At 42.3% G+C, this 20,183-nt stretch overlaps 1 protein-coding gene across 1 annotated transcript in view; it reads left to right on the top strand.

Moving 5' to 3' along the window:
* SVEP1 (sushi, von Willebrand factor type A, EGF and pentraxin domain containing 1) overlaps positions 1–20,183 on the top strand; it is a 160,777-nt gene that overhangs the window by 51,606 nt on the left and 88,988 nt on the right. The window contains exons 4-9 of the mRNA XM_028528876.2: positions 722–880; positions 1,768–1,947; positions 11,682–11,861; positions 13,559–13,756; positions 15,254–15,372; positions 16,667–16,796. Coding sequence (XP_028384677.1) covers positions 722–880; positions 1,768–1,947; positions 11,682–11,861; positions 13,559–13,756; positions 15,254–15,372; positions 16,667–16,796 — 966 coding nt within the window. The remainder of the gene's footprint in view (positions 1–721; positions 881–1,767; positions 1,948–11,681; positions 11,862–13,558; positions 13,757–15,253; positions 15,373–16,666; positions 16,797–20,183) is intronic.

Here is a 20,183-nt window from a genome sequence, read left to right as displayed (position 1 = left end):
TGAATTCTTAACTTTGAGTAAGTTTACAGATTTGTAGCTCCAGAGAGAGTACGTTACAAATTCAAAGTCACATTGTCATTGCAAAAGGAGGCTACGAAACAAAGTCAATTAGATCCTGCCTTTAATCTTTTTTATTTTCCCTTGAGCCTGGGAAAAGCAGGGTCTTAGTTCTTTGTGCCTTAGTTCCCAGTAGTTGAATTATTTCCTCAAGCCCTTTATTTTCACCTGTCCTTTGTCAAGCGCTTTGAACAGAAAGCTTGGGCTAAGTGCTTTTTGCATTTCTACAGTGATGTCCTGTTTTGGGAGAGGGTGTGGGGGGTGCAGTGGAGGCGGTGAAGCTACACAGGTTCTGGGAGGTGTAAGAGAATATGGAGCATACCATATGAGGAAGATTTTTATATGCATCTACTATTGTTCATTCCTTTTAGTCTCTTTGTAGGCACTGCTATTTTGAGTGTTCCCACAAGAAAGCCCAGGCATACTATGCTGTGTTGTGCTGTAATTATAACTAATTGAGGGACAGAAGAGGCCACTACATAATCTGCAAATAACAAACTGCATCATTCTTTTTTAAAAGCTTGGTTTCTGCCCTTGCTTAAATTATATGGTTTTTTTACTACAAAGTGCTGTTGTTCAGTTTTTCCCCCCTAATGAGTCTCAAACCTGTTGTTAACTATCAATCGACACACACGTAAAACGGACTTCCCCGGCCTGCCCACAGCTTGCCCGTCGGGGACATACAAGCCAGAAGGAGTGCCGGGAGGAATCAGCACCTGCCTTCCGTGCCCTGATGAAAATCACACCTCTCCCCCCGGAAGCACGTCCCCCGAAGACTGTGTCTGCAAGGAGGGCTATCGGGCATCCGGCCAGACCTGTGAAGGTAAGTCTCCCCACATTGGCCAACAGGAAATAGGGAAGTGGATCTCTTCAAGGGAAGAGATGCTGGTGTTTTCCTCCAATTCATTTAAAATGATCTTTACTATTTCTCTCTAATGTGAGGAGGGGGGTGGAGTCCTTCCTCTCATTCGGTAGCATTTCTTAGCACTGAACTCATCTATGTCTTGCTCCAGAGAAAGGGGATCCGAGCCAGGAGTTATGTAACTATGAAACCAGAAAGACCGACTACTTAGAAAAGATCTAAAATGACTCTAAGAGAAACAAAAAATTAACAGCAAATTCAAGTAACAAAAGAGCGAGTTTGGGCCCTGGTGATAGTTAAATCTATTTAAAGAAAATATTTTTATAAGTAGGATGAATTAGTATTATTCATATCAAGATTTAAAAACATTTCACTGGCCTATAACATGTATTGTACAAGAAGCCGTGGCTCTTGGGATTTGTGGCAGATACTATTTGCTGGCCTTGTTTGTTCTTTATTTCCTGCCACTGTAATTAAGAAGGAAAATAGCTAATGACAATGGGAAGGTTGGGAACTAGAAAATCTTGTGTCCCAATATAAATCAAAATAAATGTTTAAAGCATAAAATAGTATTTGTTTTGAAAATTTAACTGGAAGAAATCACCAATAGAAGTGAGATGTAAGGGTTCTTCTTCCAAATATGCACTGAGAAATTCACATGCAAGTAAATGGGAATACTGTGGGTATTTTAGCCATATATATATATATATATATAATGTATATTATATATATATAATGTATATTATATATATACATAAAATGTCCTCGTAAACCAAAAACTGGGGGTGGGGGAAGCTTCAGAGACAAAGGCTAACCTTGCTTTTTAACTCTATATTTACAAATGTTAGTTGTCCACTGCCCTGCCTTGAAGCCTCCAGAAAACGGTTACTTTATCCAAAACACTTGCCGCAACCACTTCAATGCAGCCTGTGGGGTCCGATGTCACCCTGGATTTGACCTTGTGGGAAGCAGCATCTTCTTGTGCCAACCCAATGGTCTGTGGTCCGGTTCGGAGAGCTCCTGCAAAGGTATGCAAACTGCCAGTTCACATTGTTTATCGATTGTCTTGCTTGAGTTCCTTAACTTAAACTCTAACGGGCCAGTGAGTTCATTTCTTTTGATTTCATAGACCACAGACCACAGAATGAGAAAAAAGTCACAGAAAGTTTGAAGTCAGAACGACTAAGTTCAATTGACCACATCATTATGAGCTTTGCCCTTTCTATTTCTTTTATGAACAAGCAAAGGAAGGGCCTGCCTGGGAAGAAAATGGAAAATTTTTTTAATTGATTTTAGGGAGAGAGAAAGATACTCCACTTTGTTGCTCCACCTAGTTATGCATTCATTGGTTGCTGCTTGTATGCGCCCTGACTGGAAATCAACCCCACAACCTTGGTTTATCGGGATGATGCGCTAACCAACTGAGCTACTTTGCCAGGGCACCCAAACCTCAGATTTTCAGCAGCCAAGACTGGGTGCCGGGGGAAGTTTGGGGATGATCAGAGCAAGGGCTTTGGTGGCTGCTGGGACTGCACAACTTGAGGAACCACGCCAGTATCCTACGGGAGGAGCAGTGAGCTACCGCACCCATCTCTGGCCTTCACGTGGAACAGCAGCGTGCTGGAGGAAGTGGGGCTTGGCTGAAGTGAAATCCCAAAGAGCACAGTCAGGCCCGTAGCCGAGGGGACAGTGCCTCGGGTGGAACCCAAGGATGCACATCAAATACAGGGAGACAGCAAACGGAAGGTGCCTCTAGTCACCTCCACTCTTGCCGTTTCTGTGACCGACTTTCCTGCCTTTCACAAGTGTTGCACAGGCGACTTCCCAGGGTGCCCCACGCAGGCTTGGAAGAGAAGGCTGTGTGAGAAAAGGTCGGAGGGGAGCAAGATGAAGGACTTGGGAATCCCTGTCCCTGCAGCGTCTGAGTGCAACATCCCCCTCCCCCCCACTTAGGGTTGCCAGATAAAATACAGGGCACCCAGTTAGACAGGAATTTTAGATAAACAGCAAATCATTTTTTAGTATAAATCCCATACCAAATTTGGGACCTACTTATACTAAATATTATCCATTGATTTTCGAAAAATTCAAATGAGACTGCATATCCTGATTCGTTTGTGGGGTTTTGGTAGTTGTTTTTTTTTTTTTTCTGAATCTGCCAACTCCTCACCTCATCCCCTCAGCGGCCTTTGGCAATACACTTTGCCCCCAGGCCGCCTGTCTCCGAGCTCACTGGATCAGGGTGAGGAGTGCTGTCTTCTGGTCTTCTCTTGGCTCCAGCACCCAAAAGGGAAGCCCACCCACTCACCACTGCAAGGGCATCCGTGAGGCCTCAGGAGACCCCCACTGTTGTATTTATCAGCCACAAGTTCTGAACCCATCTGTAAATGTGAGTTTACCTAAATCAGGGTCCAGTCTGGATTCGAATTTATAGCTACAAAAAGACAAGGAAAATGAAGAGAATCAGCAAATTGAACAAAGGAAACCTGAGAGGAAGGGGAGAAATGGCAATGGCATTACTAAAATAAAGCCAGGATTCCAAAAAATGGGAGAAATCTGAGAGCAAATGTGCTTCTTAGGAAAAAAACACAAAGCTTGTGACACAATGAATGGACATAGTTGAGAGCCAAATTAATAAATTAGAAAATCAACTCACAGAATTCTGAAAATAGAGCAACATTTTAAAGATTGAAAAATCTGTATGGAAGGCTAAAGAGGCTGAGAATGGTCACAGGAAATAGACTCTTCTCATACTAGGGGTCTAGAAAGAGAGTGGAGTTTAAATAATACCTCTGTAATCCAAAACCTTGAAAATATACACAACTAAAATCTTTGCTGTTCAGTTTAAAATCACTTGCTATGTGCCAGGAAAAAAATTTTAAAAACAGGTCTGTGTCTGAAAATAATCTTATTGAAATTTCTGAATGCCCTGGAAAAATAGAACATTTTGCTTGTTTCAGAGTTAGAAGTAAATAACACTACCTGCAATAGAAAAACAATTAGACTAGCCTGGAGCCCCTTATTAGCCATTTCAAATATTAGAAGAGAAAAGTATGTTTCCAGGACTCTGAAAGAAAAGCATTAGACCATAGATTTTTAAACTCAGGTAAAGTACTCTTCATGTGGAAATTCAGTCACATGACCTCAAATGGTAAAATGTCACATCTCATTACTGAAACAACTGCATCCTCTTAGAAATATAGGGGAAAAGGGGAAAAACAACCTCTTAGAAATATACTAGTCAATACTATTGTAATAACCATGTATGGTGCCAGGTGCACACTAGAAATATCAGAGGGAATGATTTATCTAGGATTGTGTAGCCACTGTGCTGTATATCTGAAACTAATACAAAATAACATTGAATTTAAACTATAATTGGAAAAAGAAATAAAAAAAATGTTCCTGTAAAGTGAACAGTTAAAATCTGTACCCCTGCACCCTGACCAGGGCCCCGTTGGGAAAGTGAGATGTCAACAGTTCAATTCCCAGGCAGGGCGCATGCCTGCTGTGCCCCATCCCTGTCGGGGCACGAATGAGAGGCAACCGATTGATGTTTCTCTCTCACATCAGTGTTTCTCTCCCTCTTTCTCCCTTCCTTCCCCTCTCTCTAAAATTAAATCAAATAAAATCTTTAAATAAAAATCTCTACCCCTTCTCCCAAAGACTTCGTGGTAGAGGGTGGAAAGCATTACATTGCAGCTTTCCACTTCTGGCCTTCCAAAGCGAGTAGAAAAGCAGGCAGACAACCCCTGTAGAACAAGGACTGACCTTGCCTCTTACCCTCCACGATCCACACCCCGAGCCTGGCATCCTACAGAAGAAATGGCCGCGCCCTCTGAGGAAGGCATCTCTTGGTTGCAGCAGCCTCGGTTGTTCAATCACCCTGCCTTTGCTCTTGGTCCCTGCAGACAAGCACCCCCTGTTCCCAACCTCCTCAGCTTGGTGGGATGACATTGAACCTCTGTATGTGCATCCACGAACCTGTCTTCTACTCGTTCTAGCCCTTGTGCCCTGTGTGTCAGGGAAGTACAGGAAACGCGCCATGCATGTTAGGGGAAAAGGAACCGATTTTAGGACTCAGGCCGTATACAACTTGGGAAGGGTCTGGAAAATGCAAGCCCCAGAAGAGAAGTCAGAGTATCAGAGAAGGTAACTGCCAACTCTATCTGAGAAACCGAGCCTGCCCAGCTCCCAAGGGAGGAACCTGTTGGGGAGTCTAAGAGAAGCTTCACCTCTGTGTAACCACATCCTGATGCTCCACAGCCAAGAATGCGGCTGTGAGCCTGGGGCCACCTTTGGTTGAAACTCAGCAGTCAGGATGAAGGGTGGAGGCGAGCAAAGACAAGCTGGGGCCCACTGGACACATCTGCCTTTGTCCTTCATTGAGTCCAGACACAATGGCACTGCTTCCCTTCTGCCATCCAAATCTAGTGCACGCTCTTCTTTTGACCAACCCTAACCTGGTCCACCCAGGCGGATGCTGACAAGGTGTTTCCCAGCTGAGCCAACTGGTTATGCTGAGGACCACCACACTTAATTTTATGGCTCAACTTGTCTGTCACCTCTGCTGTGAGTTCACTACGGGCACAGAACGCATCTTTTCCCCTTCCGTGCTTGCTTATAATGCCGGGGAATGACTGAAAGCTTGAGTTGAAGAAATATGCATGTTACTAATGTCAATATAAGAAACATTCAAACCTGTACAGAAATTTTGTGAGTTTATTTAAGCCAAACCGATAACAATTGCCTGGAAGCCAAATCTTAATACATTGAAAAATGCTTGGAAGGTCTCCAGTCTGGTGGGAGGTGGTGCCCTGAGGGGTCCAGAAAAGAAGGGAATTGTCTTGACACTGCAAAGGTATGTTATCTTAGATGCAAAAGAATAACAGACAGGCTCAGTGAAGGTGAGGACCGGCTTTTGTCAGGGAAAGCTACCAGCCTAGGATGTGCCTACCTGCCATGAACTGCTTTTAGTTGGTAAGTTTTCATTTCAGATCATCCTTTGTGGTTACTTGAGGTCTCTGAGTGTGTAAGGCCACCATGTAGGTCTTCCCCCGAGCGTGTCAGGTTAATATGTGGCCCCTTTCCCCTCGGATCTTCCTCAGATCCCTTCAATTTCACCCCCCAAAGCTACTACCTAACTTACCAGTGTACAGAGTTATCCTAATGAAGATGCTTATTCAGATCCTTCCTCTTGCTCCTCATTAATGGGTTTAGCTAGTTGAGGTATTGTTCTGTTAAACACACACCGTAATTCATTAATTCTAAAACACTTTTCCCCCACATTTCAGTATCTCTGAAACTGAGATGCACCTTAATGCCAATGGCATTAAATTTTTTATAGATGTTATTAAAATATTTCTGTATTAGTGGCACATAAAATTGTGTGCCTTACCATTGGGGCATCTGGAATTATAGGAAAACTGGCAGTTGTGTAGGGATGCACTTCTGTTCCAGGTTGGGTATTTTGGAGTGATATTTTACAGATTTAATTTAAATCTAATTATGAGGACAGAGAATAAATTTAGTTTATTTTTTCTTGAAAACCTTTTTAAAATTCAGGCTGAAATGAAAGACCAATGTAAAACATAAAGGTTTTTATAAATTTAATGTTGCATCATTAATGTTCTATAGTGTTACATATTAATTAATGGGCTTGATTTGTATTCCTCCTGTGCACTCTTCACTAGGGTTTATACTCTTTTTAAATTCTATCTGAATGATGCATTTCTTCATGAACTAGCAAGGATTCCTTTGTGGTTTCTCAATAATAACTAGATATATGACAACATCACAGTATATTAAATGTTGTGATAGTATTTGTTCTGAGAAAAACGGGTTTAAACAACAATGACAAGCCTGTATTTAACATCACACTTGTTTTATTTTTAGTATAGATTCTATCAGAATCTTGAGATTAGCAGTGTGTGTCTGGGGAAAGTCTAATTAGTCTTTAAAATAAAAAACAGATCAGGTTCTTACATTGTCTACGACATAGTAGACTGTTCTCTAAAAGACTAAATTGCTGTTTTTTAAAAAGAATAAATAAATTTTTAAGGGTTGCTTTGACATGAATGCAAGGCAAGAGACATTTATTGCAGAGTTTTTTAGCTTGTCACAATAAAAAATAAGTTGAAACTAAAAAATGAGCATGGTCTTATTAAAACTGATAATAAGTGGTTATTCTTGATTGAAAAGGAGTGTAAAATGTTTAAGACTGGGTAGGAATTATTACAGCCTTTGCTTGCCCTGAGGAGCAATGAAAAGCTAGTCAAACCACACTTGAGAAGCAGTATGATTTGCGTGTTGTGAATCTGCCAGCTATGATCAACTGCCAGTGCACTTGGCAGATATAGATCCATTCTTTCACAGGTTGAAAAGCCAGAGTGATTTAAGCAGTATATTGACTCTAAAAGCAGATGTTTAATATAGTTTTTTAGATTTTATACATTTTTATTATAGGAATTTATCTTATTCATCTTTTTAAAAAAGATTCTATTTATTTTTAGAGAGGGGAAGGGAGGGAGAAAAAGACAGAGAGAAACATCGATGTGTGGTTGCCTCTCATGCGCCCCCCACTGGGGACCTGGCCCGCAACCCAGGCATATGCCTGAGACTGAGAATCAAAGCAGTGACCCTTTGGTTCACAGGCCAGCACTCAGTCCACTGAGCCACACCAGCCAGGGCTCTTACTCATCTTTTAATCCCATCTGGCACCTGGCACTGTGCTACACATGATGGAACATACTCAATGATAGTTAAAATGTGGAAGGCAAAAGATTTCTACTCCCTTGATGTACACATTCAGTAAAGCTTCTTGTATGATGGACAGAATAAAAATCAAGTGTGGAAGGCAAAAGATTTGTCCTCTGTTGTCATTAATAGTTGACTTTGTTTCAAACCATCCAGGGATTGAAGAGCTAGGGTTTATGGCTTAACCCTTCATCTAATTCTCGAATTTTCCCTAAGGAGTCACCAATCCTAAACATACATTTCATGCAGCCCGTGTGTCTGCTCTGCTGACTAATAGCAGTTGAATTGGTTCCTTCACAACACATTCTGCCAAACAGTGGCTTTGGTTGAACATGCACTGAATATGTGCCCCAACTTCCTTTCCTATTATTTTAAAGTTAAACGTTTATCGTAAATAAACACGAGCTCAATGTTAAAAATTGGCAGATGCAGAAAACTAGAAGAAAACACATCTCACTCAGAGTCCCAGTAAAATTGTTGAGTCTAAATGGTTTCGTTCAGCATGTTTAGAGATTGCTAGGTTGTCTTCCAGCTCCAATGATGCGATAGCACTGTCTGAGAATAAACTGCTTTGTTCTTTTGAGGGGGCTGTTTTTGGGTTTTGTGATGCTTGTAGGATTATACCTGTAAGCCAATTAAAATGATTACATGTGCCCATCCTTTGTTCTGTTTAACAGGAATCCACTCTTTTCCTCTCTGTATCTCTGTTTATGACCGGTCACGTTCCATCAGACTGAGAGGGTGCATTCCCATGGGTCTGTGCTGCCTGCACCTTCTCTCCCCTCCTGCTGTTTTACCTTCCCGCCCTACTCCGCGTCCTTCCCACCTCCTCCCTGTTCTCTTCTGTCTTCCTCTTCCTCTATTCCACCCACCTTTGCCCTTTCCCACCTTTTTTCCTCACTTCCTTCTCTCCTCTCCTTATTCTTGCCTGTTTCTTTCTCCTTTTTTTTTTTCCTCCTTCCCTTGATTGGAAATCCTGATTGGAGCAGGTCTAAGCTAGAACTAATGGGAAAGAAGTGTAGAACGGGTATAAACTCTTTAGATATGATTGTATCTTAAAAAAAGAGAGCACACAGTAGTTTGAAGACCCCAGCAGTGTACAGAAATTGGTGGTGTCGAAGCTCCTAAGGGACTGATCTGGGGAGATAGAAGCTGCTGTCGGAGAGCCGGACACTTGGATCGGTGACGGCGAAGTCTAGTGGGTACGGCAATAGAGAGGAGGCTGAGATCGGGTGAAGGGTATGGTCATTGGAAAAGGGGAAGTGAGAAATATGACTCAAGGGTAGTAGAGCAGTCATCTATACAGATAATAGAATCACCGTGTGTGTGTGTGTGTGTGTGTGTGTGTGTGTGGAGAGAGAGAGAGAGAGAAAATGCAAATGAAATCTTCAAAGAATGAGACCTGGCCCAGAGGTCAGCAGACAGTGGGGGCGGGGGAAAGGATGTTGGATATACAATGTGATGATACTCTGAGGGAGCTGGAGGTTTTTAGGAAGAAGGGAAAGAAAATGGTCTGGGAAGGCAATAAAGGGCAAAGAAGGTACCGCTCCTAGCTCTGGGCCCTGACTCTAAGAGACAGTGAGATTTTGATTAGGATAAGAAAGTGAAGGAAGAGTTCAGAGGGGAAGTTCAGGAGATGAGGGGGTTTACTGGACACCGATCTTGTATGTATTCCAGAGGGCGGATGCAGGAGTTTGTGAGTTAGATTGGAATCAGGGCTGCCTGAGGATGGCCCTGGTAGATGAGGGATGACTTTGGAGACTTGGGCTTCCTAAGAGATGGTCATGAACAGAAATACAGGGTAATTGTGGAAGTAACTGGTACGGACTCTAAGACACATTACAGAATTTTGGTGGGCTGGATGGTGAGGGAATCTTGCCAGGAGAGCTCAGAGCACAGAATCACTTGGGAACACACAGAAACAGGAGCAGTTCGAGTGTTCTCTTGTAGCTTCTCTGGTGTAGTGCTGAGGCTAGGAAGTTAGAAGTAGCCACTCTGGGAAGATGCAGGTTCCTCTGGACACCGCATGGCCCTTCCACACTGGTGGTGTTGAGGCTGACTGACCTCTGTAGGGGCATTTCCAGCATGCAGGGCTTAGTGTAGACCCTTCTGGAAGGCTGCCCTCTCGTGGTGGCTTCAAAGCTGGCAGAGAAAGGAACTGTGTCACCAGTTGTACTTGCTCACTTCTCAGACCAGGGTAATGTGACCACGCGCTCTGCGTCACTTGCGGTAGCCTTGAGCAGGGCTGGAGCACGCACAAACTAAGCAGAAAGAGGAGAGAGATCTTCCCCTAGGAAACTAGCAAAGGAAAGGTGAATGGACGCTGGGAATGGGGAATTGGGAATTGTGTACAGCTGCTGGTATCAGAGAGCCAAATAACAATGCTTTAAGCCAGCTTACTTTCCTCTCATCTAAAAGGACAGAAGTAGAAAATCCAAAGCTGATGAGATCATGCCATTGATATCAGAGACCCAAGCTGCTTTTATTTATTTATTTGTTCTACCATTGCACAGCACGATACTTATTTGATACTGTCCTATACTTATACTGTAATATGCTGGGGTACTATCTCTCATGTCTGAATTTCAGGACAAAGGAGGAGAAGGGGAAGGAAAGCAAAAAGGTACCTCCTCAATCGAGACAGTCCCCACTGAATAGCTTTTCTAGAAGCCCCACACATCCGCAGCTTATATATGGTCATTCCTTGCAGTGGAGATGGGAAATTGTTATCTTCTCACTGTGAATATTATTATGCTGAATGGTTTTGGGGTGGGCAAGTAGCATTCTTTGCCACAAGAGCAAAAAGCAAAGAAAACGATGTTAATGCTTCAGGAAACGATGTTAATGCTTCAGTTAATGCTTCGCGGTCACGGTCATGAACTAGGGTTTACGGTCAGTGTCTGGGAATACAGGAGTGAACAGGCTGAAAGGAGGAGAGTTGTGGTCAGAGAAAAGAAGACTGGTGTTTCAGGTGGCAGAGGCTGGGAGGCTTTGCAGAGGCTGGGACCACTGAAAGGCCCAGGACGTGCCGGTCAGATGCGAGAATTGAGTTGCTGGTGCACCTGAAATCTCTGTCCCCTTCCTTTTGCTGGAATATGATGTAGACTCCGGCCCTCCAAAGTCTGCGGGTTGTGGCTGCGGTACACAAATTCACGTGGGCTACCGAGTCCTGTGGAGAAAAATGGACGGCACGGCCACTCTCTCAAGGGGAGAGTGCATTGACCCTTGCCTGCACAGGCTTGTATTGGTTTCCAGTCACATTACATCAAAGAAGGTTCTCCTTATTTCTAGATTTAGTTAAGTGGTTATTTCTAGATTTAGTTAAGTGGTTACTTCTTACAGATAACAAAAAAGGAGAAGAAGTTACAAATGCAAGGGAACAATAAAAATGATTGATTTGGTTACATTTTGTCCTTGGCACATCTTAGCAGACTTTAAAGGAGTTGCTTCAGAGATAGCCATTAAACATCTGCAGCCTTAGCTCAGGGCGAGGGAGTTTCAGGAAAAGCAAGTCTCCCAGCAGCCCAGGTACCCTGCTGGCCTGGTTCCCCGTGGGAAAGCCGACCTGCACGCCTGGCTCCTGTGTGCCGCCTCGTATTGGTCAGTGCTCCGGGTCAATACTAGGCTACATTCACCATTGCCATGCTGACCGGTTCCCCAGAGGAACAGAGCCTGGGAAACCACAGCAGAAGCCCAGCTGATGGCTGCAGATAGTTCCTCTGTCGAGCACCCCCAATCTGTAGGCCAGACTCCTTAGAGACAGTTCCCGTTTCCCACCTGTGGGCTGAACACAGTGATAACTGCGTGGGTAACATGTTTGGTAAAACACAGGCTTTTAATTGCCTAACACTAACTCGGAAAATAATGGTATGTTATTTATTGTTTGCCATTCATTGTAAGAAAAAGGCCTTTCCTTGCTCGCACTGTGTCAGCATTTTTAAGCTTGTAATTATTATTTTTCTCCTTATTCAGTACAATGCCCTCTAATCGTGTTCATTTCATACAGTGAGAACATGCCCTCGTCTCCGCCAGCCCAGACACGGCCGCCTCAGCTGTTCCACGGGGGAGATGTCCTACAGGACCACGTGCGTGGTTACCTGCGATGAAGGGTACAGACTGGAAGGAAGCGCCAGGCTCACCTGCCAGGGAAACGCCCAGTGGGACAGCGTGGAGCCCCGCTGTGTGGGTAAGCTTCAGAAAGCTTTGGGGACTCCGCCCCATTCCTCTCTGGTCTCCTCCGTGTTCTGTGAAGACCTGACGCTAAAAGTTGACGCATCATGACTGTAAAATCAAAGCCGTACACACAGATGCACAGAGATGTAGGCATGTAAATAAGTGTGTTGTTTTATTCCCCTCCACTGGTAAAGAGACTTCTACTCCAGATGCCGATTTTCCAAACCACTGAGATGTCCAGCTTTAAAGGTTAAAACTTTTTTTTTTTAATTGGGACTAATTTTGATGGATTTTTCAAAAACACAAATGTTGTAGCCCTGGCTGGCGTGGCTCAGTGGATTGAGCACGGGCTGTGAACCAAAGTGTCGCAGGTTCAATTCCCAGCCAGGGTACATGCCTGGGTTGCAGGCCATAACCCCCAGCAACCGTACATTGATGTTTCTCTCTTTCTCTCTATCTCCCTCCCTTCCCTCTCTAAAAAGAAATAAATAAAATCTTTAAAACACACACACACACACACACACAAATGTTGTATAATTCCTTCACTTTGTTCCACACAATTTACTTTCACCTTGTTGTTTAAAGGACAGAATTATGAACCAGTGAGTGTTAAGCTAGACTGTAAAATCTAGTTCATCATGTTTTCTGCCTTGTCCTTCACTAAGAGTTGTGACATCTCACTACTGAAGTTGGGTTCAGAATGAATAAATTCAGTAGCTTTTTCACTTTTCTGCTTTGCGACACTACAGATAAAGTAACAATCAGGAGTTGGTAATAATGGTGATGATAGCTACTACTTAGTGAAACTTTACTAGGTGTCAGATATGGTATAACTAGGAGCACTAGCAGGTATGTAATGAATATCCAACGTCCAAAAAACAGAGAAGGTGAAGAACTACATGTATGGAATAAATTGAGAAATGCCAGGGCCCAAGATGGGAAAACTAGATACAGTCATCCCTCGCTATATCAGGTTTTTTTAAAAACCCATGAAACAGTGAAGCCGCGATAAGTCAACCGTGATATAGCCAGGGACAACTGTATACTTCACTGGTGAGTACCCATAGAGAATTTTATATGTTGTTAAAATTACATAGGTTGAAGAGTGCAGAAAGTGTTTAAGAGCATATGAAGTGTTTATAAGAGTGTGGTAAAGGTTAATAAGAGAGTGGGAAAGTTTATAGGAGTGTGGGAAGGGTTTATAAAGCCTTAAAATAAATATAAATAAGAAAATAAATAGAATGCTGCTACTTCACAGATTTTCACCTATTGCGGGAGTCTCTGGAACGTAACTCCCGCGACAGGTGAGGTATCACAGTACCATGAGTATTCCAGTTCCTCCCAAACTGATGTACAGCTTTATTCTGCTGTGATCTAGTGTTGGACTCATGGGTGATCACAAAGGAGTGTGCCACCAGCGGGGATGTTGGGCATGTAGGGGTTTCATAAACTGCCCAAGAGTCCACCCTCACTGTGCAGGCTCAGAAACACTGATATAATACTGAGAAGAAACTAATCCCTCTGATACAGAAGAATAAAATGTACTATTAAGCAAAGATTCAGTTCATTAACAATGACACACCTACCACTGTGAGCACTGCAAGACGCTGGCCTGACAAGCGTTGTCAGTCCTGTTGTCGGGTAAAGAGAACGTGTGGCATTTGCAGCTGGCGAGGACACAAATAACATTCTGTCATTTCCCTACCGTAGAGCACCAGTGCCCCACCTTTCAGAAGCCCAAAGGTGTCATCATTTCTCCCCCAAACTGTGGCAGGCAGCCAGCCAAACCTGGGACAGTTTGTCAGCTAAGTTGCCGCCAAGGATTCGTTTTATCTGGAGTCAGAGAAGAAGTGAGATGCGCCACCTCCGGAAGATGGAGCGCCCGAGTTCAGACGGCTGTTTGTAAAGGTGGGTCTTCTGGGTCAGTCAGGTAGAAAGCCAAATTCCTACACCATGACCTATCGGTGCATTGCGGGACTGTCCTTCTTTGCCACTTTTGCTGCAAATTCATGATAAAATGAAGGTGTGACCCCAGTATACACTCTGAAGATTCTTATTTCAAAATGGTGGATTTACAAAATCCAATCGCAACATGTCAGGCAATGACAGGAGACATGTGAAAATAAGGATAATAGTGGAGCTGGAAATCAGCTAAGTATTAGATGATTTTCCAGAGAAAGAAGAGAAATTGCACAAAAGAAACAAGAATCAGGCTCACATTTTAATTCTCTTCTACCACTCTAAATGCCAGAAGGGAATGAAGCTACATCCAAAGAATATGGAGAGAAAGTGAACGTAAATTTTGAATTCCCAGTTCATCAAGCTGTTAGTCAAATGTGAATGAAAAATCAAATGCTTTTTCAAATTTTCAGAGTCAATATGCCAATGCATCTTTTGTGGGGGGAATTGGTCAAGTATAAACCCCTTGGAGAGAATGAAAATATAAATTGAATAAACTTGTAAAGAAACAAGAAGATGAATTAAATCAATTCAGATATATGTATTTCACTGCAAGTTACAAAAGACCTAAGTTAATGTAACTTAAAATGAGGAAGTTTATTATATAATATAATAAGGACTTTGCTGTACAGTCATTACTGTGGATACATGTGATTTTACCACCACTGATTCAGTGTTCCTATGGCAGAGTTTCCCACTGCAAAAAGTATCATTGACTTTCATTTGTTGTTTGTTGTGACAGTACCTTTTTGCACTGCTAATCCATTCTAGTTGACAGCCCTTGTTGTAAAATACAGTTCCACCCTGCCAGAAAACATTGAATTTTTTTCTGTTTATTTATTTCATTCAAACACTATTTATCAAAGCCCTATTGTATGTCAGATATTATGTAGCACTGTGGGTCAAGAGATACCCTGGCACTCAAAGAAGTTAAGTTCTTTGGGGGAAGTCAGTTCAGTTTCAAAATGGCACATTGAGTTTTATGCCTAGGAAGGACAGGGTAGTGGGACCCTGTGGAGTGAGCACCTAAAATGGACCAGGGGGGTCAGACAGAGCTTCCTAAGGAGCTTGTGTCTCGGCTGAGAATTAAAGGACAAGTAGTAGTTATACAGGTAAATGGGGAAGAGGGCATTGATTCAGGCAAATGGAAGAACGTAAGCAAAGGTTGAAGAATGACCACGGAGCTTTCATGCGATTGAAAGCAGCCAACGTGGAGATCCCAGCAGGGGACGTGGAAAGGCGAGGAGCTGAGGTGAGCAGGTTTACGCCGAGACTCGGGGCGGCTGTGCTGAGGTGAATCACCCTGCAGGCAGCTGTGCATCCCGGTCAGTCAGGATGGGGATGGAAAAGATGAGCCTCAAAGCACGAATATATTTGTATCTCATTCTTAAATGACGTAGAATTAATTGTCAACATATTCATCGATTTGTGTGTTTTCTGAGTCAGATGTGGAGGCTCCCCAGATCACCTGCCCTAAGGACATAGAGGCCAAGACGGAGGAACAGCAAGACACTGCAAATATCACCTGGCAGATCCCAACAGCCGAAGACAACTCTGGGGAAAAGGTGAGGTTTATGCAAATATCTGTGTCCTCTTTCAAGTGGATTCTAAATATGCTATAAATGTGTTTGATATTGACAATTTACTAATACTCTAATGATAGCATTCTCTCTCTACACTCTGCTGATCCGTATTTGATAGACGATCAGCTGTGAGTTTTTAATTAGAAATTTTTAAGTACAATGGAAAAGACAAATGTATTTAGCGACAAAAGTATTTTTTTTAAATTCCTAAATTAAAAGACAAATAGCAAATTGGAGGAAAATGCTTCAAACTTGTCCAAAGTTAGAATACTTATCACATAACATATTAATACAAATTTATTTTTCATCACGTAATTTTCAAGTGGACTAAGGGTAAACATATAATGCACAAAGGAAGGGTATATCTATGCCATGCAAACATATGAGAATTTAATCTTTTTTATAAGATTTTATTTATTTATTTTTAGAGAGTGAAGGGAGAGAGATAGAGAGAGAGAGAAACATCAATGTGCGGTTGCTGGGGGTCATGGCCTGCAACCCAGGCATGTACCCTGACTGGGAATAGAACCTGTGACACTTTGGTTTGCATCCCGCTCTCAATCCACTGAGCTAAGCCAGCCAGGGCTGAGAATTTAATCTTACTTACTTAAAAAAACTACAAATTAAAACAATGACCTGGTTACATAGTTTTGACTTACGAAAAGCATGATATTTAAAATAGATTAGGGAACCTTGATACTGACAACCATCAAATATTGACAATGGGAGTGCAAATTAGCACCATGCTTTGGGAAAGAAATTTTGTGTTACCTACAATAAAATGTTAATGACTTCGAGGTTAGTGATTCTGTTTATGAAAATTTATTATAAGGACATAATAAAAATATTTTGAAATTTGCGTAAAACTGTTCATCCCAGTGCTGTTTCCAGTAGTAAAATATGGGGCCAGTTCAAATGTCTTTCAACAGATTTTTCTTCAGCTGTTGTATATTTATTCTCTGGAACAGTATAGATGCAATTAAGAGTCATCTTAAGTTCTAAAAACTATGTAATAACAGAAAAAGTGTTTTTAGGTATTTACATTTAAAAAACAAGGAACAACATTTCAGATTGTGCTAACGCTACAAACTATGCAAATAGAATAGTCTGGAAAGAAATACATCAAAAGACTGTGCCAGATTTTTTTTCCTTTTTGCTATGTGTGAAATACTGTTATATTTTTAACTTTCCTTTACTAGTAATATATAAATCAAAACAAAATAAACACACTATTGACATTAAGTTTAACTTTCAAAATATTCTTTAACTCCCAAAGGTGGCCATTTACGTGCATCCAGCTTTTACCCCACCGTACCTTTTCCCAATCGGAGACGTCGCCATCACATACACGGCCAAGGACTTATCCAGTAACCAAGCCAGCTGCACTTTCCATGTCAGAGTCATTGGTAAGTCTTCGCACGACTTGGGTTGGTTTGTGGAAATAACCCTGTTCCTCGAGGACTTTGCCTCTCTGTCTCCAACAGTTCCCTTTCTACTGGTTATTCCTACTGGCACTGGAACCTCATCAAGCCACCCCCTGGAAACCTCCATACTCTTTAACTGTCACAACTTCTCTTTGAGTTTCTCCCATAGGAGCCTTTTGAAAAGTTCCCAATGGTTGTCATCTCTTTTGGTGTAGCTGTCATGTATTCTCCAAGTCATTCAAATCTGCCTTCTGTCCCCTTTGATCATATGAACTGTTTTCACCAAGGTCACCAACAATCTCTAGAGTTACTCCTTCTGCACGCTTTTTAGTCCTTAGTGTATAGTCATGTTTCCTTAGATTTTGCATGATCGGCTATACTCTCCTCTTCAAAACTGTCTCCTTCCCAGGTTCTCTGACACCAGTCTTTCCTGTTTGTCCCCAGTTTTTCTCATTTATCCTTCTTTACTGCTTTCCTAGGCTTCTCTTCCTCAGAACAACTCTCAAATGGGGATCAGCCCCAGGGTTCCCGCCTCAGGTCTCTTCTCTTTCTCTTTATGGTTCTCCTGGTGGTTTTGTTTCCATCTCCAGATCAGGTCTGTTTTCTGAAGTTCGAATCAACATATAAAACCATCTACTGAGTTTTTCCATGTGAATGTGCCACCGGCATTTCACATTCACCCAAACGTAATATATTTCTCAACTGAGAAAATGGTACAACCGACAACCCAGCCACCAAGCAAGAATCTGGGAGTCACTGTTGACTCTTCTTCCTCCATCACCAACGTCCAGTTAGTTTTCATCACCTTAGCATCTCTGAAGTCTGTTCCAGTCTCCCTATCCTCCCAACCCCTACTATAGATCAGTCCTTTTTTTACTTTATATTTTTTGGCCTGGTTTACTGTATCATCACCCAATTGAGCTTTGTGCTTTCAGCCAAATCAGTAGTATTCAGTAGCTACCAAGTAGCAAGACTTAATACATAGAGAAGCAGGCTCTGCAGCTGTCCGCCATGGTCAAGAGCACAGACTCTGAACCCAAACTGCTTGAGTCCAGCACTACCACTGACAGGCAACGTGACGAGTCCCCTCTCTGTGCCTCAAGCTCCTTATCCAAAAATAGAGTTAAGAAATGTATTTCCTCATAGGGGCTATTGTGAGGTGTTTATTTAGTTAAGCTACATACATATAACCCTTGAACTAGCGCCTGACACATTAAGCTCTGTATAAATATTGACATTTTGTGACATTTGTCTCTGAGATATTTTAATGTGTTTATTTTAAAACTCAATACATTAAATTTACTTTAAGAATTCTACATAAATTCTTGAGATAACTAATATATATTTAATAGGCTCCCTACTCTAGAAATTACAGTTTTTTGGCAAAAGGAAATAAAAAGAGTCAAGTAGAATCTGGTCTAATTCATTTCATAGTATTTAGAGTTTTTTATTGCTTATTAATGTTTTGTATATGAACTTTACCAGTCACATCAAAAATATTTTAGATTTTTTATGGAAATGTGGTTCAACAGCTTGCCAAGTTTTAATGTTTCACAATGTAGAGTAAGCATGGAGCATGATAAAGGGCGTACTCCAGCGTCCAGCTAGACACTCGCTGAATTGGTGAATTACGCACGTGCGAGAGAGAGAATGGGAAGGAAGAGGAAGCAGGAGAAGGAGAGAGTACAGGAGAGGGAGAGACGGAGTAGGGCAGGGGGATAGAAAGACAGAGACAGAGAGAAAATACTCCAGAGCCTGCATTTTCTGGTTTTCCTCAGATGACAGAGTGTCGGCGACTTACTGAGAAATGGGAGGAGGCAGGAACGCTTTTGCTGAGCATTCCACAGATTGTTGCCTCGCTTGCTTTGAGATGGACTGTCTCCCTCTCTCGGAGACGGTCCATCTGCCGGTACCTCCACTTCTTTTGACAGTTATTTTACATAGTCTGACTGCTAGCACTCATGTACCTGAGATTCAACCTTAAAATTTTTGGCTAAAATCAGATAAGTTCAGAAAATCTTGAAAATATGCATATACAGTTTCTTTGGGAAAATACTAAATACCACCAGACTTTTCAGTTTAACTATGACTGATTTGATTCAACAACCTCAAAGTGCATTGACCTCCTATGAGCATTCCTTGGTGCTTTTCTTCATTCAACAACGTTCCCTGAGCACCGATGATGGGCCAAGCTCTGTGGAGACCCAACCATATGCAAAAGACACTCCATCTCTGGTCAACAAAAAGACAGACTAGAAAGGTTGTAACCCAGAAGTACAGCGCTAATGCAATGACAAGCACGAAGAAAAGAGAAAAAGTGAACATTTATTTATAAGACAAAGTAGAAGTCCATATATTCACACAAGCACAGCTTACTTAATTTCAGAGTATGTGTTTTCATATATTCTAGATTAAAATACCCTAGACTTGATACCTGTAACTATAATTTACTAGTTTAACAACCCAACAAAGTCCTTTAAATTTACTGGCCTAAGATTCTTCACCTAGAAAATTAGAAAAATAATTTGTCCAGTCTCCCTCAAAGGCATGTGATTATGGACATAAGAACATTTCAAATGTGTGAAATCTATAATGACGTTAAAATTGCCTCCTATACATCTTCATTGTTCTTTCCTGACATTCTAAAAATTCCACCACACCCAATCAGAGCTCTGAAGCCTGGCTCACCTGTGCGCCCTCAAACCCTCCTTCAGTGTGGAGTACAGTGCTCAGCAACACCGACTCACAGTTCTCTAACTTCCGTGACTCTCAGCCCTTCTGCACTGTAGCCCCTGACTCCCACGTCCACGCCACAGCCTGTCCTTTGTCTTTGCCTAGAATTTGTCAACCTTACAGCCCTTAGACTCCAGCGTCCCAGCCTTGGACATAACCTCCTGGCATTTCGGCAATGTCAAATCCTCACGCCTTGCATATCCTACAACACCACTCAGATCTCTGCCCATTGTTTCTTCCATGTAACTTATCTTGATCCTTCCAGTAAGAGGAGGATCATGGGAGTGATCCCAATGCAATGACTAGATTGGTTATTTCTCTCCTTCTGCTCATCTGCTTATCTTCTGCTTATCTGCATCCTCATTTCCAGGTATATCAGCTCAACTAGTGCTGGTAGAACTCACACAACAAATGCCCACCACATCCATGTGACCTTTTATACCACTGTGGGCACGGTGATTTTAGTAACCTGGTATTTCTTCTTTAAAAGGCAGAGGACAGTATGCAAGAATCAGCTTTTTCTTTTGATGTCGAGGCCAGGGATAAAACGTGCCTCATGAGGAAGGGGCCCCAGGGGCAGCCTGGTGTCCAACCAGGTCAGGGTGTTTTGCCAGCACAAGTGGACATCAGTTCTGC

Source organism: Phyllostomus discolor, chromosome 3 (genome assembly GCF_004126475.2).
Source record: "Phyllostomus discolor isolate MPI-MPIP mPhyDis1 chromosome 3, mPhyDis1.pri.v3, whole genome shotgun sequence".
NCBI lineage: Eukaryota > Metazoa > Chordata > Mammalia > Chiroptera > Phyllostomidae > Phyllostomus > Phyllostomus discolor.
The sequence above is the reverse complement of the archived record's forward strand: the minus strand, read 5'-3'. Positions and strand labels throughout refer to the sequence as shown.